The sequence below is a fragment of the Salvelinus namaycush genome, chromosome 21 (assembly GCF_016432855.1).
Source record: "Salvelinus namaycush isolate Seneca chromosome 21, SaNama_1.0, whole genome shotgun sequence".
NCBI classification, from domain to species: domain Eukaryota; kingdom Metazoa; phylum Chordata; class Actinopteri; order Salmoniformes; family Salmonidae; genus Salvelinus; species Salvelinus namaycush.
The window spans coordinates 25959013-25983656 of record NC_052327.1 but is presented as its reverse complement, the minus strand read 5'-3'; the positions used below and the strand labels follow the sequence as shown (position 1 = coordinate 25983656).

Below are 24644 nucleotides of genomic sequence, written 5' to 3'. Positions count from 1 at the left end.
AACAATGTATCCCAAATACACAGCATCCCACTGATCCCATCACCAAAGCCACGACATCCCATCACTAGATAGTATGAACACTGAACAAACACCACCACTGAATGGAGACTCAGTAGTGTTGTTGCTGTTTTGTGCTTCACCTCAATTGCAGAAAAGCGCAGAGGGAGGAGATCCCTGACAAAGCACAACCCACAGAGTCAACTTCCCCTGCCCCTCCCAGCACGTCTGCCCCGGCCCCACCCTCCTCCACCACCACCTCCTCTAGCACGTCTTCCTCCTCCGCGACTGAAACAACCACCCTTTCCACCGCCCCCTCCAAAAACATCAAGAAGAAGTTTGGGGACTTCTTTGCCTTCAAGAAAGGCCGTGCCGTCCGGGGGTCGAAGGGCGAGGTTTGCCCAGAGGGCAAGGTCAAAAAGACCTCCATTGCAGATCTAATCAGACCACTTAGGGAGGCAAAAGAGAAGGAAAAAGAGAGGGAGCGAGACAAAAAGGGGAAATTTGAAGAGGAGAGGGGTGCTAATGCCACCAGTGTTAATGATTCTGATGCCACCACAACAGTAAGAGCAGCAGAGGACAACACCATGGCCCCCGCCACTCCCTCTGATGTCGCCACCACCTCCGCCTCCCTGCCCACCAGTGCCCGTGCCCAGGAGAAGGTGACCCCCATGTCCCCCAGCGCTCTGACCCCCAGCCCCGTCATCAGCCCTATTGGGGGGTTCTTGGTGGAGAGGGAGAAGAGCCGGACTCTGGAGAAGAGCAGAACCCCAGATGGAGAGAGGAGGTTGAAGGCCACACGGCGCTCCCTCAGGGATGGCAAGTCCCAGTCCCTCATCCTGCTGACAGGCCTGGAGGATGGCACTGCCACACATGGAAAGGTAGGTACCACTCTGCACTGGTCAGAAAGCACATAGAATCAATCTGTAATAAACAAAATGCACATCATTTAGATATGCTTTTGGTCATCCTCTTCCAGAAACACGCATCTGAGAGCACATCCAGCCTTGAGCAGCGTCTCCACGTAATGCTCCACCGCATGGGGGTGGCCAAGACACCTCCTGCAGACACAAAGACCAGCCAGGTGTGTGTGTTAGTGTGTGATATGAATGGTTGTGGACCACCCTTCCTGTTCTCTACTTGACTATTTCCTTTATGTTCTGAGCACACAGCTGTAGTGGGATTCATTAAGGATTACAGTACCTTTGTGACATTAATGTAATGTGGCATGGCCTTGAATGTCTCAGGCCTGATGGTGAGGGTGTGACAGCCTTGGTATTGTAAATGATTTAATAGGGCTTATCCACTGCAGCCTGCATTTTCAGTCCAGGTAGGAGCACATAGGAGGGTAACTCAAGAATAACATTGTCTTATATCCCCTTGTAGAACAAAGAAGAGGAGCTGAGGAAAGCCAACTCAGAGGGTAAGACTCTCCCCACTCCTCCTCAGCTGTGTGTCTGGGATCTGGGACTTCCTGTTCCTAGTTCCTCTTCACACTGTATGTAGGAGAGACTGGGGTTGTTTGTCACACTTACTGGTTAGTGTTTTCCTCGCAGGTTGAAGTTTATTGTCACGAATCTTGCCCTGGAGGCAGAACTGAGCGATTTCCCCTTAGATAGGCCAGCTGCAAAGTCAAAATTGGCTATGTGGTAAAAATTCATGAAAACAAATGAGCTTTTTGGTCTTAATTTAAGGTTAGGCATTAGGGTTAGCTGTGTCGTTAAGGTTAGTGTTAAGGTTAGGTTTAAAATCAGATTGTATGACTTTGTGGCTGTGCCAGCTAGCGACCCCTTACGGAAATTAAATATATTGAAGATATCTTTTTAATAATATATCTTATATTTTCAAAAATACATTATTTGGTATATTGTAAACATGTAATTGTTTGATATATTTTAATATATCTAAATATATTACGAAATATGCAAGTATCTGCCGCTTTAAGATATAACAGTATATTATCATATGTGTTGGGATATATTATAATATACCTGTATATATCATTATTAGCCATAATGACAAAAATATATCAAGCATTATAATTATTATTATTTTAGATTAAAGTGCCAACAGTAATCAAATCAAGTTTATTTTATATAGCCCTTCGTACATCAGCTAATATCTCGAAGTGCTGTACAGAAACCCAGCCTAAAACCCCAAACAGCAAGCAATGCAGGTGTAGAAGCACGGTGACTAGGAAAAACTCCCTAGAAAGGCCAAAACCTAGGAAGAAACCTAGAGAGGAACCAGGCTATGAGGGGTGGCCAGTCCTCTTCTGGCTGTGCCGGGTGGAGATTATAACAGAACATGGCCAAGATGTTCAAAATGTTCATAAGTGACAAGCATGGTCAAATAATAATCAGGAATAAATGTCAGTTGGCTTTTCATAGCCGATCATTAAGAGTTGAAAACAGCAGGTCTGGGACAGGTAGGGGTTCCATAACCGCAGGCAGAACAGTTGAAACTGGAATAGCAGCAAGGCCAGGTGGACTGGGGACAGCAAGGAGTCATCATGCCCGGTAGTCCTGACGTATGGTCCTAGGGCTCAGGTCCTCCGAGAGAGAGAAAGAAAGAGGGAAGGAGAGAATTAGAGAGAGCCAAGATTTTCAAAATGTTCATAAATGACAAGCATGGTCAAATAATAATCAGGAATAAATGTCAGTTGGCTTTTCATAGCCGATCATTAAGAGTTGAAAGCAGCAGGTCTGGGACAGGTAGGGGTTCCATAACCGCAGGCAGAACAGTTAAAACTGGAACAGCAGCAAGGCCAGGTGGACTGGGGACAGCAAGGAGTCATCATGCCCGGTAGTCCTGACGTATGGTCCTAGGGCTCAGGTTCTCCGAGAGAGAGAAAGAAAGAGAGAAGGAGAGAATTAGAGAGAGCATACTTAAATTCACACAGGACACTGGATAAGACAGGAGAAGTACTCCAGATATAACCAACTGACCCTAGCCCCCCGACACATAAACTACTGCAGCATAAATACTGGAGGCTGAGACAGGAGGGGTCAGGAGACACTGTGGCCCCATCCGATGATACCCCCGGACAGGGCCAAACAGGAAGGATATAACCCCACCCACTTTTCCAAAGCACAGCCCCCGCACCACTAGAGGGATATCTTCAACCACCAACTTACAATCCTGAGACAAGGCCGAGTATAGCCCACAAAGATCTCCACCACAGCACAAACCAAGGGGGGGGCGCCAACCCAGACAGGAAGATCACGTCAGTAACTCAACCCACTCAAGTGACGCACCCCTCCTAGGGACGGCATGAAAGAGCACCAGTAAGCCAGTGACTCAGCCCCTGTAATAGGGTTAGAGGCAGAGAATCCCAGTGGAGAGAGGGGAACCGGCCAGGCAGAGACAGCAAGGGCGGTTCGTTGCTCCAGAGCCTTTCCGTTCACCTTCACACTCCTGGGCCAGACTACACTCAATCATATGACCTACTGAAGAGATAAGTCTTCAGTAAAGACTTAAAGGTTGAGACCGAGTCTGCGTCTTTCACATGGGTAGGCAGACCGTTCCATAAAAATTGAGATCTATAGGAGAAAGCCCTGCCTCCAGCTGTTTGCTTAGAAATTCTAGGGACAATTAGGAGGCCTGCGTCTTGTGACCGTAGCGTACGTGTAGGTATGTACGGCAGGACCAACTCGGAAAGATAGGTAGGAGCAAGCCCATGTAACGCTTTATAGGTTAACAGTAAAACCTTGAAATCAGCCCTTGCCTTAACAGGAAGCCAGTGTAGGGAAGCTAGCACTGGAGTAATATGATCAAATTTCTTGGTTCTAGTCAGGATTCTAGCAGCCGTATTTAGCACTAACTGAAGTTTATTTAGTGCTTTATCCGGGTAGCCGGAAAGTAGAGCATTGCAGTAGTCTAACCTAGAAGTAACAAATGCATGGATTAATTTTTCTGCATCATTTTTGGACAGAAAATTTCTGATTTTTGCAATGTTACGTAGATGGAAAAAAGCTGTCCTTGAAACAGTCTTGATATGTTCGTCAAAAGAGAGATCAGGGTCAAGAGTAACGCTGAGGTCCTTCACAGTTTTATTTGAGACGACTTTACAACCATCAAGATTAATTGTCAGATTTAACAGAAGATCTCTTTGTTTCTTGGGACCTAGAACAAGCATCTCTGTTTTGTCCGAGTTTAAAAGTAGAAAGTTTTCAGCCATCCACTTCCTTATGTCTGAAACACAGGCTTCTAGCGAGGGCAATTTTGGGGCTTCACCATGTTTCATTGAAATGTACAGCTGTGTGTCATCCGCATAGCAGTGAAAGTTAACATTGTGTTTTCGAATGACATCCCCAAGAGGTAAAATATATAGTGAAAACAATAGTGGTCCTAAATCGGAACTTTGAGAAACACCGAAATGTACAGTTGATTTGTCAGAGGACAAACCATTCACAGAGACAAACTGATATCTTTCCGACAGATAAGATCTAAACCAGGCCAGAATTTGTCCGTGTAGACCAATTTGGGTTTCCAGTCTCTCCAAAAGAATGTGGTGATCGATGGTATCAAAGGCAGCACTAAGGTCTAGTAGCACGAGGACAGATGCAGAGCCTCGGTCTGACGCCATTAAAAGGTCATTTACCACCTTCACAAGTGCAGTCTCAGTGCTATGATGGGGTCTAAAACCAGACTGAAGCATTTCGTATACATTGTTTGTCTTCAGGAAGGCAGTGAGTTGCTGCGCAACAGCTTTTTCAAAAAAATTTGAGAGGAATGGAAGATTCGATATAGGCCGATAGTTTTTTATATTTTCCGGGTCAAGGTTTGGCTTTTTCAAGAGAGGCTTTATTACTGCCACTTTTAGTGAGTTTGGTACACATCCGGTGGATAGAGAGCCGTTTATTATGTTCAACATAGGAGGGCCAAGCACATGAAGCAGCTCTTTCAGTAGTTTAGTTGGAATAGGATCCAGTATGCAGCTTGAAGGGTTAGAGGCCATGATTATTTTCATCATTGTGTCAAGAGATATAGTACTAAAACACTTAAGTGTCTCTCCCGATCCCAGGCCCTGGCAGAGTTGTGCAGACTCAGGACAGCTAAGCTTTGGAGGAATACGCAGATTTAAAGAGGAGTCCGTAATTTGCTTTCTAATGATCATGAAAAGATCAAAGAAGTTCATGAATTTATTACTGCTGAAGTGAAAGCCATCCTCTCTTGGGGAATGCTGCTTTTTAGTTAGCTTTGCAACAGTATCAAAAAGAAATTTTGGATTGTTCTTATTTTCCTCAATTAAGTTGGAAAAGTAGGATGATCGAGCAGCAGTGAGGGCTCTTCGATACTGCACGGTACTGTCTTTCCAAGCTAGTCGGAAGACTTCCAGTTTGGTGTGGCGCCATTTCCGTTCCAATTTTCTGGAAGCTTGCTTCAGAGCTCGGGTATTTTCTGTATACCAGGGAGCTAGTTTCTTATGACAAATGTTTTTAGTTTTTAGGGGTGCAACTGCATCTAGGGTATTGCGCAAGGTTAAATTGAGTTCCTCAGTTAGGTGGTTAACTGATTTTTGTCCTCTGACGTCCTTGAGTAGGCAGAAGGAGTCTGGAAGGGCATCAAGGAATTTTTGTGTTGTCTGAGAATTTATAGCACGACTTTTGATGCTCCTTGGTTGGGGTCTGAGCAGATTATTTGTTGCGATTGCAAACGTAATAAAATGGTGGTCCGATAGTCCAGGATTATGAGGAAAAACATTAAGATCTACAACATTTATTCCATGGGACAAAACAAGGTCCAGAGTATGACTGTGGCAGTGAGTAGGTCCAGAGACATGTTGGACAAAACCCACTGAGTCGATGATGGCTCCGAAAGCCTTTTGGAGTGGATCTGTGGACTTCTCCATATGAATATTAAAATCACCAAAAATTAGAATATGATCTGCTATGACTACAAGGTCCGATAGGAATTCAGGGAACTCAGCGAGGAACGCTGTATATGGCCCAGGAGGCCTGTAAACAGTAGCTATAAAAAGTGATTGAGTAGGCTGCATAGATTTCATGACTAGAAGCTCAAAAGACGAAAACGTCATTTTTTTTTTTTTTGTAAATTGAAATTTGCTATCGTAAATGTTAGCAACACCTCCGCCTTTGCGGGATGCACGGGGGATATGGTCACTAGTGTAACCAGGAGGAGAGGCCTCATTTAACACAGTAAATTCATCAGGCTTAAGCCATGTTTCAGTCAGGCCAATCACATCAAGATTATGATCAGTGATTAGTTCATTGACTATAACTGCCTTTGAAGTGAGGGATCTAACATTAAGTAACCCTATTTTGAGATGTGAGGTATCACGATCTCTTTCAATAATGGCAGGAATGGAGGAGGTCTTTATCCTAATGAGATTGCTAAGGCGAACACCGCCATGTTTAGTTTTGCCCAACCTAGGTCGAGGCACAGAAACAGTCTCAATGGGGATGGCTGAGCTGACTACACTGACTATGCTAGTGGCAGACTCCACTAAGCTGGCAGGTTGGCTAACAGCCTGCTGCCTGGCCTGCACCCTATTTCATTGTGGAGCTAGAGGAGTTAGAGCCCTGTCTATGTTGGTAGATAAGATGAGAGCACCCCTCCAGCTAGGATGGAGTCCGTCACTCCTCAGCAGGTCAGGCTTGGTCCTGTTTGTGGGTGAGTCCCAGAAAGAGGGCCAATTATCTACAAATTCTATCTTTTGGGAGGGGCAGAAAACAGTTTTCAACCAGCGATTGAGTTGTGAGACTCTGCTGTAGAGCTCGTCACTCCCCTTAACTGGGAGGGGGCCAGAGACAATTACTCGATGCCGACACATCTTTCTAGCTGATTTACACGCTGAAGCTATGTTGCGCTTGGTGACCTCTGACTGTTTCATCCTAACATCGTTGGTGCCGACGTGGATAACAATATCTCTATACTCTCTACACTCGCCAGTTTTAGCTTTAGCCAGCACCATTTTCAGATTAGCCTTAACGTCGGTAGCCCTGCCCCCTGGTAAACAGTGTATGATCGCTGGGTGATTCGTTTTAAGTCTAATACTGCGGGTAATGGAGTCACTAATGACTAGGGTTTTCAATTTGTCAGAGCTAATGGTGGGAGCCTTCGGCGTCTCAGACCCCGTAACGGGAGGAGTAGAGACGAGAAGACTCGGCCTCAGACTCCGACTCGCTACTTAATGGGGAAAACCGGTTGAAAGTTTCTGTCGGCTGAATGAGCGACACCAGTTGAGCATTCCTACAGCATTTCCCTCCAGAAGCCATGAGAAAGTTGTCCGGCTGCGGGGACTGTGCGGGGGGATTTATACTAACGTTACTATCTGTACTTACTGGTGGCACAGACGCTGTTTCATCCTTTCCTACACTGAAATTACCCTTGCCTAACGATTGCGTCTGAAGCTGGGCTTGCAGCACAGCTATCCTCGCCATAAGGCGATCGTTCTCCTGTATATTATGAGTACAGCGACTGCAATTAGAAGACATCATGTTAATGTTACTACTTAGCTTCGGCTGTTGAATGTGCTGACGAACCATGTCCAGATAAAGCGTCCGGAGTGAAAAAGTTGAATGAGGGAAAAAAGTTGTGATGGAAAAACTAAAAATATAAACGGTAATTAAAAATAAAAAATAAAAAAAGGAAAAAAAAATACGTAAAGTTGTCAGCTAACAAAGTAAGGTTGGCAACAAAACGCACAGCAACAAAACGCACAGCAACACGTCTGCAAATTCAAGAGGAAGTGACAGTACAGGTGGGAATGAAACAATAATACACCAATAAAATAATACATACACTACCGTTCAAAAGTTTGGGGTCACTTCAAAATGTCCTTGTTTTCCATGAAAACATACATGAAATGAGCTGCAAAATGAATAGGAAATATAGTCAAGACGTTGAGAAGGTTATGAATAATGATTTTTAATTGAAATAATAATTGTGTCCTTCAAACTTTGCTTTCGTTAAAGAATCCTCCATTTGCAGCAATTACAGCCTTGCAAACCTTTGGCATTCTAGTTGTCAATTTGTTGAGGTAATCTGAAGAGATTTCACCCCATGCTTCCTGAAGCATCTCCCACAAGTTGGATTGGCTTGATGGGCACTTCTTACGTACCATACGGTCAAGCTGCTCCCACAACAGCTCAATAGGGTTGAGATCCGGTGACTGTGTTGGCCTCTCCATTATAGACAGAATACCTGCTAACTGCTTCTTCTCTAAACAGTTCTTGCATAGTTTGGTGCTGTGCTTTGGGTCATTGCCCTGTTGTAGGCCGAAACTGGCTCCAATTAAGCGCCGTCCACAGGGTATGGCTTTGCAAAATGGAGGGATTGCCCTCCTTCAAGATCCCTTTTACCCTGTACAAATGTCCATAGAGGGAGCAGAAAGTTCTCGAAGAACTTCATGATGACGAAAGTGAGTGTAACGGGTCGGTAGTCGTTCAGTTATTTTCACTTTCTTGGGCACCGGATGAGAGTGGACATCTTGAAGCAGGCCTGAGCTAGAGACAGGTTGAAAATGTCCGAAAACACAACAGCTACCTGGTCTGCACATGCTCTGAGGGCGCGGCTAGGGATGCCGTCTAGGCCGGCAGCCTTGCAAGGGTTAACAGGTTTGAATGACATACATATGTCCACCGTGGAGACCGTAAGCACATAACTCAAGTTCTCCTCAGAGGCTTTCCTCGGCAGCTTTGTGCGAAGCATGAGAAAAAGGAGTTTAGCACATCTGGTAGGGAGGCATTGGTGTCCGAGACATGACAGGCTTTATTTTTGTAATCCTTGATCGTTAGAAGCCCCTGCCACATATGCCTCATATCCGACCTGTTGAATTGCTCCTCCACACTGTCCCTATACTTATGTCACACGATGTAGTATATTCTGTGTAGTATATTCATAAGTGAAAAAAGTAAAGCTGTAAATATTTGTGTTAACTCCATGTTTTGTTGAAAACAGGGAATGCTTTTTCAAACAGGAAGAGGTGTGCGTGTTTGTGAATGTTGCTGACTCTGTTGGACAAGCAGGTTCGGAATGGACCAAAACAGAACCAATCATAGACATCCATGTTTCCCAAGTTTTGACAGCACAGTATACTAGTTCAGTAGAGCACAGTAGAATACAGTATAGTACAGCAGAGTAAAGTACAATATAATGTATCTCAACTGTACTGTACTCTACTGAATTAAACTCAACTGTACGGTACTCTACTTTGCTGTACTTTACTATACTGAATTCAACTGTACTGTACTATACTGCACTGTACTCTGCTGAATTAAACTCTACTGGACTGTGCTGTACTGTGCTGTCCAAACTTGTGAAACATAGAGGTCTTTTCAACATCCAGAAAACAAGTCTTCTAGGCATCTTTTCAATGTAATTTAGCTTACTGGGCACATTGTTACAATGGATATGGTTGTCAGATTGTGACAAGCAACCTAAACATCAATGTGACAACCATTCCTAATCTTAAGTAGCATGCTAATTAAGATGCTAGTTACCACATGGCTTGATCTAGGAACTCACAAATAGGCTTGAAATAAAGCTCTCCCTTTCCTATTTTCAATAAAAGTAATTGTTTATGGATACTCCCATCATACAACTATTTATTAAAGAAATAACAAGCGTATGAATATTTAATTTCACAGATGAAAAATGCAGTTATTCCTCTCACCTCAATGTTTTGTTATCCTGACCTGAATTGACCAGATGGATTACACAGCCCCCCCCCCCCCCCCCCCCCCCCCCCCCCACTGTGAAAACCAGCCTGTGTGACAACCAACCCCCGGTCTCCCCTACAGATCCTTTCCTGCTGACGGGAGCATGGCAGCATCTCAGGTTTGCTGTCAACTTAGAGTTGGCTGGTTGCGCTAGATGTCAATGTCTCTTCTTCTAACTGTTGAATTGTAGACTGTCAAGTAAAAGTGTTGCTGTGACACTAGTGATGTGATTTGACAGTAGATGCTAGTATAATATCAACTGCAGTTGTTGTGCTTCTTGAGTAACCCTTGAAAATACAAAGGAACCTATAGATAATATTCTTCTTAATTTTGATTTGATAGAAATGTAAAAACTGTGCTTATTTCTGTCAAATTCACCTTCAGATGGTAAAGGCCAGTGAGGTAAAGGTTAACAGAGAAATCAAGCCTACATCTATAAATAAAAGTGATACCTGGAGTTGACCCAAATTTAGAGCAGGTCAGAGAGGCTCACGGGAGGTCAGAGCTACACAGACAGGCCAGCCTGGGAGTCATTTCGTCCATCTGTCACTCAGTGCTGGAGGTCAGGGGTCAGTTCACACATCCACTCAGAGGGGAACTCGGCACTATCAGCCAATGGCTTGTGCTCTAAAGGTGACAGTGACAGCTCCCTTTGATGTCTTTTGTGTGGATTTGTTCGTTTTTTTGTGTGTCAGGCTGCTTCAATTATGGAGGGGCTCATAGTATGTGTAGGTGAACTTCCCAGTTTGCTAAAATCTTCTCTTTCTCAGGTGCAATTCTTGACAAAAAACCTGAACCTCCAACCACGTTGATGAAGCCTCGCACTATGTCCACATCAGCTTCAGGTAATTCTGACACTTAAGGCTGGTGAATGGATGTCCATGTAATAAATCCATCCATAGTCCAAACCAATATGTAAATGTTATGTTGCAGTAATGACTTCAGTGCAACCGCCCTTCTCTCCTCAGACACCAGGTGGCCAATCAGAGCAGGCCTAACTCCTCTGGAGGCTCTCCGAACAGATAAGCCCCTCCTCCCAGGACGTCCCATCGGCCCCCTCTCTCCCAAGCCCACAGTGGCAGCCAAACCCCCTCTCCCTGCCCCCCAGCAGCCCCCTGCTGCAGCTAGGACATCCCTGGGGTTCCCCCGGCAGCCAAGCAAAGCCACAGGCCCAGAGACCCAGCGAACAGAACCAGAGCCCTCCCAGAGCCAGACCCAGCCCCAGCAGAGGGAGCCCCCCTGCCCCTCCCCCCGCAAGGAGACTCCCCCTGCCCCATCGCCACGCAGGGGACCCTCTGCCCTGGAGAGCAGGGAGCGCTCTGAGAGAGCACAATCAGTTACTGAAGGTACACTTATATACAGTCCTCACCTCTCCTTGGTGACAAAATATATGAGCAGCTTTGGTGTTTTTCTATCTGAGCAGAAAAAGACCAAGCTAGCTTGTATTTGTCTCTTCTCTTTGTCTCTCCCACTCTGATTATTTGTCTTCCATTATGAGCTTAATATTAAATAATGCAAGAACAGTGAATGCTCAGAGCATAATAATTACTTCAGTGTCTCTCTCTGTTTTCATATTCTGTAATATTTTGTGGATGGCAGCTCCTAATGCACTTGGAAAGATTGTTTTACACAATCGAACAGAGCTGAGATCAAGCCTGGGAGTCCATTTGCCAGGAGTTGGACTGTATTGGTTTTTACTCAGCAATGCCTAATTTGAATGACTGAATTACTTGAATTTACAGTGTAAAAGTGCTCAAAGCATTTTACATTAAGAAGGTAGGAACTCCCTTCATCCACCACCAATGTTTAGCACCCACTCATCTGATGTTATTTGGGTCCAGATTATGGCAGAGGATGGCATCCCAAACATGTGAGCCAAACATGTGTTGGGTAGTGCAATGCCTGGTCTGGTCTTTTTTTGAACATGAATGTCATTGTGACTCAAGTGCCTATACCCACCTCCAGTTATGTTGTGTGTGATTGTGTATCTGAGTCCTGTGTGTCTTGGTCGTCCCCTAGAGACCCTTCCTAAACCCCGGCCCCGCATGAAGCCCTCTCCCCAGCGGAGAGCTGTGTCTGTCTACGACGACTCTCTCCTCCGAGAACATGCTGCTCTGCTGGACCATGAAGGTGAGCTCAGCAGCAGAGAGAGAGCACTTCCTGCTGGATACCACAGGCTACTGCAGAGGATCAGAGCCATATAAAGCCTATACTGTGTGTATACAGTGTTTTTTGAAAGTATTCACACTCCTTGACCTTTTCCACATTTTGTTGTGTTACAGCCTGAATTTAAAATGTATTAAATGTAGCTTATGTGTCACTGGCCTACACACAGTACGCCATAATGTCAAAGTGGGAAAAGATTGTTTTTAGACATTTTTACAAATTCATAAAAAATTTTAAGCTGAAATGTTTGAGTCAATAAGTATTCAACCCCTTTGTTATGGCAAGCCTAAACAAGTTCAGGAGTAAATATTTGCTTAACAAGTCACATAATAAGTAGCATGGATTCACTCTGTGTGCAATAATAGTGTTTAACATGATTTTTGAATGTCTACCTCATCTCTGTACCCCACACATACAATTATCTGTAAGGTCCCTCAGTCGAGCAGTGAATTTTAAACACAGATTCAACCACAAAGACCAGGGAGGTTTTCCAATGCCTCGCAATGTGCCCAGTCACTACAAAGATACAGTCATCGTTCCTAACTCAGTTGCCGGAGAGGAAAGAAACCGCTCAGGGATTTCACCATGAGGCCAATAGTGACTTTAAAACAGTTTAATGGCTGTGATAGGAGAAAACTGAAGGTGGATCAACAACATTGTAGTTACTCCACAATACTAACCCAAATGACAGAGTGAAAAGAGCGAAGCCTGTACAGAATACAAATATTCCAATACATGCATCCTGTTTGCAATAAGGCATTAAAGTAAAACTGCAAAACATTTGGCAAAGAAAATATGAATACAAAGCATAATATTTGGGTAAAATCCAACAAAATACACCACTGAGTACCACTCTTCATATTTTCAAGCATGGTGGTGGCTGCATCATGTTATGGGTATGCTTTTCATCAGCAAGGCCTAGGGAATTTTTTACGATAAAAATAAACTAAGAGATAAGCACAGGCAACATCCTAGAGGAAAACCTTGTTCAGTCCACTTTCTAACAGACTGGGATACAAATGCACCTTTCAGCAGGACAAAAACCTAAAACACAGGGCCAAATATACACAGTAGTAGCTTACCAAGACGACATTGAATGTTCCTGAGTTGCCTAGTTACAGTTTTAGCTTAAATCTATGGCTAGACTTGAAAATGTCTGTCTAGCAAGATTCAACAGCCAACTTGACAGAGCTTGAATAATTTCTTAAGGAATAATGTGCAAATATTGTAAAATCCAGGTGTGCAAGCTCTTAGAGACTTACCCAGAAAGACTGAGTGGAATCGCTGATTCTAACATGTATTGATTGACACAGGTGTGTGTCAAATACATTGAAAATCCTAGCTGTGTTCATAGATGTCCTGCTGCACTTTGGATATGAGGTAAATTCACGAGGCAGGTTGTTTCTTTCCTTCTCAGAGCTGAAGGCAACATTGCCCCGGTTGCAGAGGTCACCAGCCCAGAAACGTGCCAACCCCGGGGAGCTCCCTACCTGTAGTGAGGACCAGCCTGAGGGGAAGGATGGTGAGTAAAATCCTCAGTAAGAAATCTTGACAATTACATATTATACTGAGTGTTTTTACACATGGGGGGGGGGGGGGGGGGGGATAATAAGTTACTAAGTGAAAATGGTTTGAAAGAGATTTTAAGATGTGTATGGCTGTTCTTTTTGAGGCGTTGTGCCAAATGTACAAATGTTTGGTTTGGGACCTATAAGCCTTGGGCTAATGGGCATATGCTCACTTCCTCCCCTTCTCTCTGCTTTGTCTTCCACTGTTGTTCTATAATAATAACTCACCCATCAGCACCACATACACTGTAGTGCAATTACCATCCTATTATATCTCAAATACTTGTTAGCATTTTGACACAGGGATATTCATCACAGTTTTCTGGCAAATCACCTTCAATTACAGACATTGAGGAAGACTGAATATCAGGTCCTTAATGTGACAGATTTATTAAAGAGATGCTTCATCCTTATGCCCACAACCCTCAGTAAATATCTACCTTACAGCATGCTATAGAGTGCAGCTATTAACATCTAGAATAACCTTGTTTTGGTTTAAACAGAAATTACTTATTGAATGATAAATCTAATCAAGAAACTTGTTTTTCTTTTCACTGTTCAATTTTGTTAGGTTTATCTTTCTGCCTGTAAAAAAGTCTGGTTTTGTCTTGTTCTCTGTTGTCCTTGAGATTGAAAATCTAATCTCTGCTGTGTCTTATTAATAATCTAAACAGCAGGTGAAGCAGAGGAGGAGAGGACTGGCGAGGGGATGGACAGCTGGCCAATAACAGAGGACAAGCCAGGGCCAAGCCCAGTGGGGACCAGTCAGGGAGAGAGCACAGTAGAGAAGAGGGGAGAGACTGTCTCACAGCAGCACACAGCACAGGCAGAAACATCAGACCAAAGAACTGAACCCCCCTTACCGGAGACACACATGGATTGACCTGCTCATAGTCTATTTTCTATCATGTCTACCTTTGCCTTGCACGCCAGATTATGAAAAAAAAAATTCTAAACTAAATGTTTTAAAGAGTAAATCCATACATATACTTGTTAATTATTAAAAAGTTGATTTTGAAGTGTCATTAAGTGCACTTTCCTCACTGCTTTAATTTAATGCACAAAGCTACAAAACCTTGGTTAATTCATTTATCAAATATTCAGCAGTGTTTTGCCTGAAGTGCATGGAAAACATGAAACAGCCAAGGAAACATTATCTCAGTGATGATCATATAAAGCGCCAGGCTGTCTCATGGAGTGCAGCCTGGATAGTGGCCCCCTCATGATGAGTCATCTGTGTGTAGTTTCTCCTTGGTAACGCCACATTACTCCCTCCGTTCACCACTAAGCCATGCTGCTGCTGGGAGTTGGCTAGTGGAGGCAGTAAAGGCACAGAAGTGCCATCTGTGTGTATGGAGAGGCAGAAAGATGGAGCAGGAGATAAATAATCAGTCTATACTCTTGACACACTACTCTGGTGTCATGCAGTATTGTCAAAATGAGTTGAAATCAGTCGGGTGTAAAACAATACACTACTCAAACGATTATAATGTAAACATTTTTTTATTACATTAAAATATTAACAATTGGCACTTAATTTACTGTAATAAAATCAACCTTGTAAAAACAAAATCAATCCATGGATTCAAATCACATGGTAAATAAAGAGCATTAACTTAATGGAAATCGAGACAAACCAACTAGCTATAACAAACAGTGTGCAGTCATGCTACAATGAGGAAAGTTAAAGAACTTTAGAAAAATAAACTCTGTGGAATTGAGGTGTCCAAGGCTTAGATGAGCATGGCTTTCAACATGTCACTGCCAGGAAGTAGACCAGCTCTGGCCTGCTGTTAACTTTAATCACCACAAATGTCTACATTACAATAATGATTCATAACCCAATAGTGTTATTGCCAAGCCAACCTCAATATCCTAATTTATTCCTATAACCTGTCTGCTCTCAATCCACCCCTTGTATTATTACTGCACTTATAATGGTCACTAATCTGCTGATAGTTTTGGACAATCCGCATGCAGTGGTGCTGAATAATTTAAAAAAACATTTTAGTGTAACTGTAATTAATGCTTGATTTCGCTAGTCTTTGCTACTCTTGGCATGTAATAGAGATCTCTACAAAGTTGTGCTTTCCTATGATGGTATGTGATTTATTTCTTGCTAAATTTGACTTTACCCGTGTCCTTACACACAACTCCAGATTTATACTCAAGATACACTGTCAAAATCCTTAAAGTAGGATTTTGGGACATGGGGGCTTTCAGTTCAAACTAAATCAGTTGTACATTTTGTATTCGGTTCTCTTTGGTAAAGGTTTAAGAAATTCCACAAGGGATTTTAAGGAAATTAGATTCACATTCATGGTTTAGAGTGAAGTTGCCTCTTATTCCTTTAGCATAATCAATGCCAAAGTAACAATATATTACACTATTCCTATATACTGTTCACCATTAACACCAAGGCCAATATAAAATTAACAAAAACTGAGCAATGCAGCAAAGGTTCTTGAAAGAGATATACAATTCTATAAGCGTGTTGACGCCAGATAACCAAGTGTAGTCTGCTACTGTTTTGTGTTAAGATTTCACTCAGAAAGAAGCATGTTGCATACACACTGGACTTAACCCGCTGATCAACCATCTGAAAATACCCCTAACAATATGGAAAAATATTTAAGAGAATAAAATAGATGGATCAACTCTATTCCTTGTGGTATTCAACTCTGAAGTCCGGAGCCTGATGGTGTTCTGTTCTACCTGACAATTAATTGCAGCCTCCTGATGTCCCAGGTCTAAATCAGTCCTTGAAAAAACGCAGTGGAACTGGCTTCGAGGTCGAGAGTTGAGTTTAGGGCCCTATGGTTCTCAGCAATATACAGAATGCCTCTATGCTTACAGAATAAACTGGAATGGGCTTAAATATTATGTACAAACTTTCTTTTACACATCCCAAGTAGGAATATGGACAATCTCTAATGCTATAAAACACATGTGGAAATAACACAAAGCTTAAAGTTGTAGCTATGTCTGACTTAAAATGTCAATACCAATGTCATATCATCGAGCACTGTGCCTCATTGTAAAGATATTACACCTCACAGTCAAGACATTGTATTAAGCTGAATGACTTGGGGAGGAGCAGAAAATGTTCTCCTTTAGTGTTTCTCTAAAGGCATGCAGGCTCAGACATGTATAGGCTAGTCTTTTACAGGCCGTTGAACAGTAAAACTTAGAGTTTACTCAACCAAATTGTAGAGTGCAATTTCTCTGGAATGTTTCATTCTCAGCCATGTGTATGATACACATATAACTCACAAAATGAGAAGGCTAGTTCAGAGTATAGTGCCACAGCCACACACACAACAATCTGAATGAAAACTAACAAAGAATGAAGAAGAAAGAGCCTCTGGTTAGCCCTGAAATATACCACTTTGGAAAATAATCATGTATCAAACAAAGAGTCATCCGGTAACGGTTATAGAAAATAAGGCCTCTGAAGGAACAGCTGTCTCTTGCATATGCCGTCCTGATGATTGCATGTTCTTCCCCCCTCACTCCCTTCTTGAATTCCTGTGTCCTAGTGCTAGAGTGTAGCTAGGACTCTGAGGAAGGATATAATGAGAACACAGAAGGACTGGCCCACTCCAAACACCAAGGCCTCCAAGGAGATCATCCTCTTCCCTGCTGCTTTGTACACCCCAGCTATGGCAGCACCTACAAGCACAAATATTTTTGTTTTGTTTTGAGCAATGTATCAAATAATTTGAACATCATGGCTTTGAGCAGTGAGTTGATGAATAGTGATGTTTGTGTACTATAATGGATCATGTTTATAGCTTATCAGAAGATGAGGTGAATAACTCACTGGTGAGGACTCCACCACACACAAGGCCCACGATGCCCATCAGTAGGATGGCGATGGGCATGAAGCGGGCCATCTTGTGTTGTCGCAGGGTGGCGAGGGCCAGGAGAGCAGCGGGGAGGTGGAACACCAGTGAAGAGACAGCAGCCCACAAGAAGACGCCATACCACATCTCTGAGAGAAAGAGCAGAGGGAGTTAGGCAACTGAAGGAAGTAAGTGTAGGCAGGTAGCCTAGCGGTTAAGGGTATTGGTTTGAATCCAAGCCCGGCTAGGGGGGAAAAAAAATCTGTCGATGTGCCCTTGAGCAAGACACTTAACCCTAACTACTGCTGTAAGTCGCTCTGGATATGAGCGTCTGCTAAATTAATACAATTTAGAAAATGCAAAAAATGCAAGCGCATCATGATATAATAGAGCTATTCCATGTAAAAGGACCCATGAGCACCAACAGGTGAAGTTCATAGGAGCATGTCAAATGAAAGCCAATAGTCAGTTTTTTATTAAGGTATATATACATTTCTCCAACCAATTTCCATCCTAAAGTTAGGAATAAGCAAAGGCTTTGATTTCTGGTCAAACAAATGGAAAGGGGGTCTTAGAAAACATCAACCAGAAAAAGTCATAAAAGTTATTAGAAATACATCAAAACACAATGTTGAAGTAAAGACCCCTGCCTAATATCAACATTTATATTTCGTTTCGGAGAAATGAATTGCCTTTGTAAGTTCAAAAAAATATTGCCTAGTGTACTGTAATTCTGTTACCAAAAAACCCACATACAGTGCTGCAAAAACATTTTTGCCCCCTTTCTGATTCTCTCAATTTTTTATACTGTTTTCAACCAAAACCTAATATTGGATAAAGGGAACCCGAGTTTACAAATAACAAAAAATGTATAACCATTTTCATGTAGACTTGATTGTGTGTTTTGGATCATTGTCGTGCTTTATGACCCAGCTGTGCTTCAGCTTCAGCTCACAGACGGAGGGCCTGACATTCTCCTGTAGAATTCTCTGATACAGATCAGAATTCATGGTTCCTTCTATTAAGGCAAGTCGTCCAGGTCCTGAGGCAGCAAAGCATCCCCAAATCATCACACCACCATGCTTGACTGTTGGTATTTGTTTTATTTGTAAACTAACTTTCCTTTATCTAATATAAGGTTTTGGTTGAAGATCTGATAATTCAGTATTTTAAAAAAATACACCAAAGTAGACAAAATTAGAAAGGGGCAAATACTTTCACAGAACTGTATCTAAGATATTTTCACATTTCTCTCCCTCATGAGGAGGGAGGATAGTAAAAGTAATAGTAGACCTACCAATTAGTTATCGTGTTTCTACTGATGACAATTTTGTTAATGAATTATTAAGTAGGCCTAATTAAAATGCATCAATCTGTTACCAAATCAGTAACAGAATGAGGGAAAAATATATAACAGAATTACTGCAATAGAATTGTCTACATAGTAGTCACAAACCACAGTTGGGTCACCTGTTACGGTCTTCCCTTCCACTAACATACCGCTTTTTCTGTTGTGTTGTGGTAAAAGCAAGAGTGTGAAAACAGTCTGGGCAACCCCTTCCTCTCTCGCTCTCCAGTTAATTTCACCGCTCTCTTTCCATTTACTGTAACTAGCATCCTCACCCACTGACCACCAACCAATACAGGACGTCCCTGGACATTGAAAAGTAATTTAAAATTTGGTCAGTCCGCCCTGGCCTTGATTTCAACGTTGATTTTTGGTCAGGTTCGGAATGGCCTTGATTTCGGACTAAATCCGAACCAATCACAGACGCCTAGTTTCAGAAGTTTGGACAGCACAGTTCAGTACAGTAAAGAAAAGGAGTATAGTTCAGTACTACAGTGGAGTCGAGTTCAGTACAGTAGATCAAACTAGAGTACAGTATAATACTCTACAGTACTGAACTATACTCTGCTCTGATTCAGAGGGGTTGGGTTAAATGCGGAAGACACATTTCAATTGAATACATTCAGTTGTACAACTGACTAGGTATCCCCCTTTCCCCTGTACTGAACTCTACTGTGCTCTACTACGATGTCCAAACTTGTGAAACTCAGAAGTCTATGATTGATACAGATTTGGTCCAGTCCGGACCAAATGTGGTCTTGTTCGGGGGCAGAGCTCATTAAAATAACCAGTTTGTAGAATAATGCCCAAATATGCATGATATTGCATATTTCTACCTTTGTGTACCTATTCAGGATACATCACCGTGAAGAGAATGACATTCATATCCATAATTATGCATTTCTTTAGTACTGATCAGGTATCCATGATGTCATTCTGTTGATGTTTTTCAACTCAAGGTGTCATAGCTGACACCCCATTCATTCTTTCTGCAGAATTTTGAATCTTATTTCAGAGTAGACTTAACAGTTTTTGGAAAACATGGTCACAGAGAGATTTTATCATCATTCTGTTACTAAACTTTGCATCTGCACTGTTCTTCAAGTAGCCTAAATGTGTTATTTTATTTCCTGTGTTAACTGTTAAAAGTAATCTAGCTAGTCCTTGTGCATTGAGTTGTATCGTTTTTGTTTGGCGTGCATTTTAAAGTGAAACTTCGGAGTCTCAGCGTCATTCTGTTACCAAAGAATTGCCCAGAGGTTACACCACGGTTTCCCAAACTCGGTGCACGTTTTCTGTTTTTGCCCTAGCACTACACAGCTGATTCAAATAGTAAACGAATCACCAAGCTTTGATCTTTTGAATCAGTTGCTATCAGACTGTATAATAACTCTAGCTCTTAAATGGTTCTCACAAAAATTATATCAAACAAATTTAATCACATTTTAATATTTAAATGACCATCATGAAACATTTCCTGTAATGCTTTCAATTGTTCAATATTCTATTTATCACATGCGCCGAATACAACAGGTGTAGTAGACCTTACAGTGAAATACTTAGAAACCCTTAACCAACAATGCGGTTTTAAGAAAGAGCTAAGATTTATGTCACGTATTATGTATTTTAAATTAGTGTTTTGCAATTATTAGTAATGTAAATTCTGCATTTCTTAAGTTTTATCTGTAAGCAAGAATAAATCAACTCAAACTCAGTGTTAGGGCAAAAACTAAAATGTTCACCGAGTTTGGGAAATGCTGGGTTACACAGACATTACACACATGCCTGTTGTCTCTGACACGTCTTCTGAATTCAATACTACCTACCCAGTACTCATGTTTCACATTCATAATGTACAACTGACCCCTAAATAACCCAGCGAAATAATATAAACTGCTAAAGATTACACATTATATACATCTCTCACACACAGTAGTCTGGAGAATAATATTTCTCACAAACACATGGCACTTTCTCTAAAAAGACCACTGCATTGGTGACTAATATATGGATTAACGTTAGGGGCAATTTAAAGCTGTCCGCTTGTACAATAGCTAATATTGTTGTTATTGCCAGCTAACACAAGATTAGCTACTTAGTGTACGTTCACATAAGCTAACGTTAGCTATGTTCATTTACCGTTAAATCGGTTAACGAAACATTCACTTTAGGTTTACAGCGAAAACCGTTCGACTGGATACAACAGAGCGAGGCTATAGCTAGATTGAATCTCACCTGAGAAGTCGCTAAGCGATGTGTCGTTGCCTCGATTGGTGCCATTTTTCCTTGGGACCAAATTCAAGCTAAGAATTTGCTGAACAAATCCAATCTCGTTATATCCGTTATGCATGTCTTATGCACATGACACCACGAGCAAGTGTGAGAGACCACGAATATCCGAATAACACCATGAGAACATTAATGTTGGATCTAGCAAGTCCACAAGGGTTGGATTGGTTGATCTCCCTGAATATATCTGTTAGCTAGCTCATGTAGCTTGATGTCAACACGACTTGGTTTGACGTCACGCCGTTAACATACTCAAAGGACTACAAAAAGGATTTCACAATCGTAATACGCTAGCTAGCTTGTTAAACATCATTTACAAAGAGTATTGACATGTACAAATATACTAATGCAATCGACAAAGAAACCGGTATTTAATTTCCAACAACAAATATGCTATAAACCCGTCGTTCTGAACGATTTGTTGATCCTGTGGACTTGCCGTAGTAAAACAGGAAGTCAACAGCTACCAGATAATTACTCATTGAGCTCCTTTCTGTAGCTAGTCACCAAAGCCACACGTTTTCGTAGTGTAGAAACTTGTTTAGTATTTGTTCGTTAATTTGGTTGAAGGTATAATAAGCTATACAGCTAGAAAAAATTGATAGCTTTCTCAGTTACTTTGTAACCGCGTGATACTAGCTACAGCCAGGGTTTGTCAGACAACCGGTGCTTTGCTTTTGTAACTTGCTGACGTTACTGGAGACAGCTATCTAGCCAACTATTCATACATTCCCTGCTGTGTTTACTATTGGTAGAACGTGTAGGCTCTTTCTGAAGGGGAAATTATGAATTACTCAGATTATGATTCCGATGGCTATTCTTCAAATGCAGATCAAGACTATGTCCCATCTGGTAAGGTTACTTCCACAAGCAGATAGACATGCAATGCTAGAGTTGACAATATATTTTATTACACGTGACAGAAAATCATAACCACTCTATACAGTAGTTATATTAGGTGTCATATTCTTCATGTATGTTGCTTGATGAAAGCTACTGTATTTGTCATTCAATTCAAGTATTCTAATCATGGTTGTTGTGTGATTGAATGACAGATGACAACCTTAGTGAAGATGACATGAATGAATGTGTGAAAGAGGATGGTCTGGAAGGGGATGATCAGCGTGGCCAACAGTCTGATAATGTCACCAAGAAGAAAAAGAAGAAAGGCCAACACATTGGCATGAGGTGAGTGATTCAACACTTTTGTGTTTGGCTCAGTTTTTAGACCATTTGTGTGCAGTGATTGCTTTGTTTTGCTAAGTTTTTCTTGTAAAGTACATGTTGTTAGTCTGCTGGAATTGGTGGATGACAATGTACTACTATATTTGTACATTATTTTCCTACTGCACTCTTTGTCAATCCTCATAGGAAAAGAAAGAAAGGAGGACTGAAGTTAGAGGAGACACTGCATGATGGCAGTGTGGAGGATCAGAAAGTAGAGCAGGGGGAGGAGAGAGAGTTTTCTACTCCCAGGCCCAAGAAGGAGGAGGATGAAGAGAAAAAGAAGAAGGCAGATGATTTGTGGGCCAGTTTTCTGAGTGATGTTGGTCACAAATCCAAGCCACCTACTCCAGTGCCACAGGCTACTACTAAACAGCAGGTATTGTACCAAATATAACAACTCCTGGCCTGTAGAGACACACCAGGCATATGATAGTTGGAACCTGGGTTCCTGTTACAGTTTGGTGGTTGTGCATGTTTTTTGCATTGGAATCAAGTTTTCAGTTTTTGGAACACTACTCTGATGTTTAACACCTGTTTTGTTTTATTATCTCCACCAGGCTGTACCCACAGACAGTTCGAAGAAGCCCATTTCGGCTCCATCAGAACCTCAACAACCAGAGCCTAAAGAGCCCTCTAAAGTCACCATCACTAAGGTGTTTGACTTTGCTGGGGAAGAGGTCCGGTAAGTTTAGACCACTGGTGGACAATCAATCAATCAAATTTATTCATAAAGCCCTTCTTACATTAGCTGATGTCACAAAGTGCTGTACAGAAACCCAGCCTAAAACCCCAAACAGCAAGCAATGCAGGTGTAGAAGCACGGTGGCTAGGGAAAAACTCCCTAGAAAGGCCGGAACCTCGGAAGAAACCTAGAGAGGAACCAGGCTATGAGGGGTGGCTAGTCCTCTTCTGGCTGTGCCGGGTGGAGATTATAACAGAACATGGCCAAGATGTTCAAATGTTCTTAGATGACCAGCAGGGTCAAATAATAATAATAATAATCACAGTGGTTGTAGAGGGTGCAACAGGTCAGCACCTCAGGAGTAAATGTCAGTTGGCTTTTCATAGCCGATCATTCAGAGTATCTCTACCGCTCCTGCTGTCTCTAGAGAGTTGAAAACAGCAGGTCTGGGACAAAGTAGCACGTCCGGTGAATAGGTCAGGGTTCCATAGCCGCAGGCAGAAAAGTTGAAACTGGAGCAGCAGCACGACCAGGTGGACTGGGGACAGCAAGGAGTCATCAGGCCAGGAAGTCCTGAGGCATGGTCCTAGAGCTCAGGTCCTCCGAGAGAATGGGGGAGAGAGAGAGAGCATATTTAAATTCACATAGGACACCGGATAAGACAGGAGAAATACTCCAGATATAACAGACTGACCCTAGTCCCCCGACACATAAAATATTGCAGCATAAATACTGGAGGCTGAGACAGGCAGGAGGGGTCTATGCATATACCGATAGATGTACACTCTTTGACCACCTGATGGCAGTGCAACCTAACAGTTGAAACCTTCACATTGTTCCTGAGAAAGTGTCTGAATTCCACAGCATACTGTAGCATTTTGATTTATGAGTTACAACACCAAATGTCAGTTTACAGGCCAAATAATGTGCTGGGAAAGTGTTTTTACTTAGTCGGGGTCTCACCAGTAGTATTATCTATATAATATGAAGCACATTAAAGGACTTTGTTTATTTTCTCTGAAAGCCCTAATTATTGCAACATATGATTACCATTGCACCCAGACAGCTATAACCCAGACCCTAATGGATGCAATTCCCTTAAGGAATGTATTCCCAGAGGGATGTACTGGTTGACCTTAATATTGGACTGTTCTCCTCCACAGTGGTGTATGGGCACATCTTATCCCTGTCATTATGTCCTATTTGAGAAGAGAGGACAGTCTATTATATCTGATGGAGTGCAGTGTCTGTTGAGGGATTCAGATGCTGTATCATCCACTACACTCAGGGTCGGCATTAGCCTTTTGGGGGCCCTAAGCGAGATTTGGTTGGGGGGCCCCCCACCTCGCAGCAAAACATTTGTGGCCCCTCTCTTGACGCAGAGTAACTTTCCTTTAATTCTACACATTTTGCAATGGGCGGAGAGAGAATTTAGTATTTTTTTTATAACACATTTAATTAAATTCTATAATTTTGTCATTGGGCAGAGATAAAATGTGCAGTTCTACAGTACATTTCCTGCAATTCTAAAATACAGGGTGGAAACTTATGTTTTTTCACCTCCACTTTTTTACCAGCAAATTATCATAATCCATTGGGTAAACTGGTCTGTATTTAAACAGTATGACCATTTCATAAATGGTAAAATTGCGTGTGATATGATTGCATTTTGGAAGCCCGCTCCTCCTGTTCCCCAAAGATGAATGGTTTAGGCCATGCTCTCTCTACTGCTTTGATTGGTGTAGCTAGAAATCACAAGTGCCTGTTTTATAATGAAAAGGTACCCGCAAAAGAAAATTCCACAAACTTGTTTATCTATTTTGTGATGTTACATTT

The 24644-nt window shown here is 42.2% G+C and overlaps 3 protein-coding genes across 5 annotated transcripts in view; 2 read left to right on the top strand and 1 right to left on the bottom strand.

The window, feature by feature from the left end:
* LOC120065830 (capping protein, Arp2/3 and myosin-I linker protein 3-like) overlaps positions 1–14640 on the top strand; it is a 39415-nt gene extending 24775 nt beyond the window's left edge. The window contains exons 31-38 of the mRNA XM_039016877.1: positions 152–878; positions 977–1081; positions 1384–1420; positions 10454–10528; positions 10652–11029; positions 11703–11813; positions 13267–13371; positions 14092–14640. Coding sequence (XP_038872805.1) covers positions 152–878; positions 977–1081; positions 1384–1420; positions 10454–10528; positions 10652–11029; positions 11703–11813; positions 13267–13371; positions 14092–14300 — 1747 coding nt within the window. The 3' untranslated portion in view covers positions 14301–14640. The remainder of the gene's footprint in view (positions 1–151; positions 879–976; positions 1082–1383; positions 1421–10453; positions 10529–10651; positions 11030–11702; positions 11814–13266; positions 13372–14091) is intronic.
* A 261-nt stretch (positions 14641–14901) lies between these two features.
* Positions 14902–21315, bottom strand: LOC120066246 (transmembrane protein 170A-like). Its single transcript, XM_039017486.1, has 3 exons — positions 20846–21315; positions 17241–17411; positions 14902–17089 (listed from the first exon to the last, which is right to left on the bottom strand). The coding sequence occupies exons 1-3, from the start codon at positions 20958–20960 to the stop codon at positions 16959–16961; spliced, it is 417 nt and encodes a 138-aa protein (XP_038873414.1). The 5' UTR covers positions 20961–21315; the 3' UTR covers positions 14902–16958.
* Positions 21316–21376: 61 nt separating this feature from the next.
* LOC120066245 (craniofacial development protein 1-like) overlaps positions 21377–24644 on the top strand; it is a 49822-nt gene continuing 46554 nt past the window's right edge. For all 3 annotated transcript variants that reach the window (XM_039017485.1, XM_039017484.1, XM_039017483.1), the window contains exons 1-4: positions 21377–21751; positions 21955–22087; positions 22271–22502; positions 22684–22808. In XM_039017485.1, coding sequence (XP_038873413.1) covers positions 21685–21751; positions 21955–22087; positions 22271–22502; positions 22684–22808 — 557 coding nt within the window. In that variant the 5' untranslated portion in view covers positions 21377–21684. The remainder of the gene's footprint in view (positions 21752–21954; positions 22088–22270; positions 22503–22683; positions 22809–24644) is intronic.

Excerpts from the sequence above, each read along its gene's own strand:
- LOC120066246 (XM_039017486.1), bottom strand. The coding sequence starts at position 20,960 with ATGCATAACGGATATAACGAGATTGGATTTGTTCAGCAAATTCTTAGC. Across the intron at positions 17,412-20,845 it reads ATCGCTTAGCGACTTCTCAG|AGATGTGGTATGGCGTCTTC; the intron begins GTGAGATTCAAT and ends TCTTTCTCTCAG. Across the intron at positions 17,090-17,240 it reads GTGTGGTGGAGTCCTCACCA|GTGCTGCCATAGCTGGGGTG; the intron begins GTGAGTTATTCA and ends TTGTGCTTGTAG.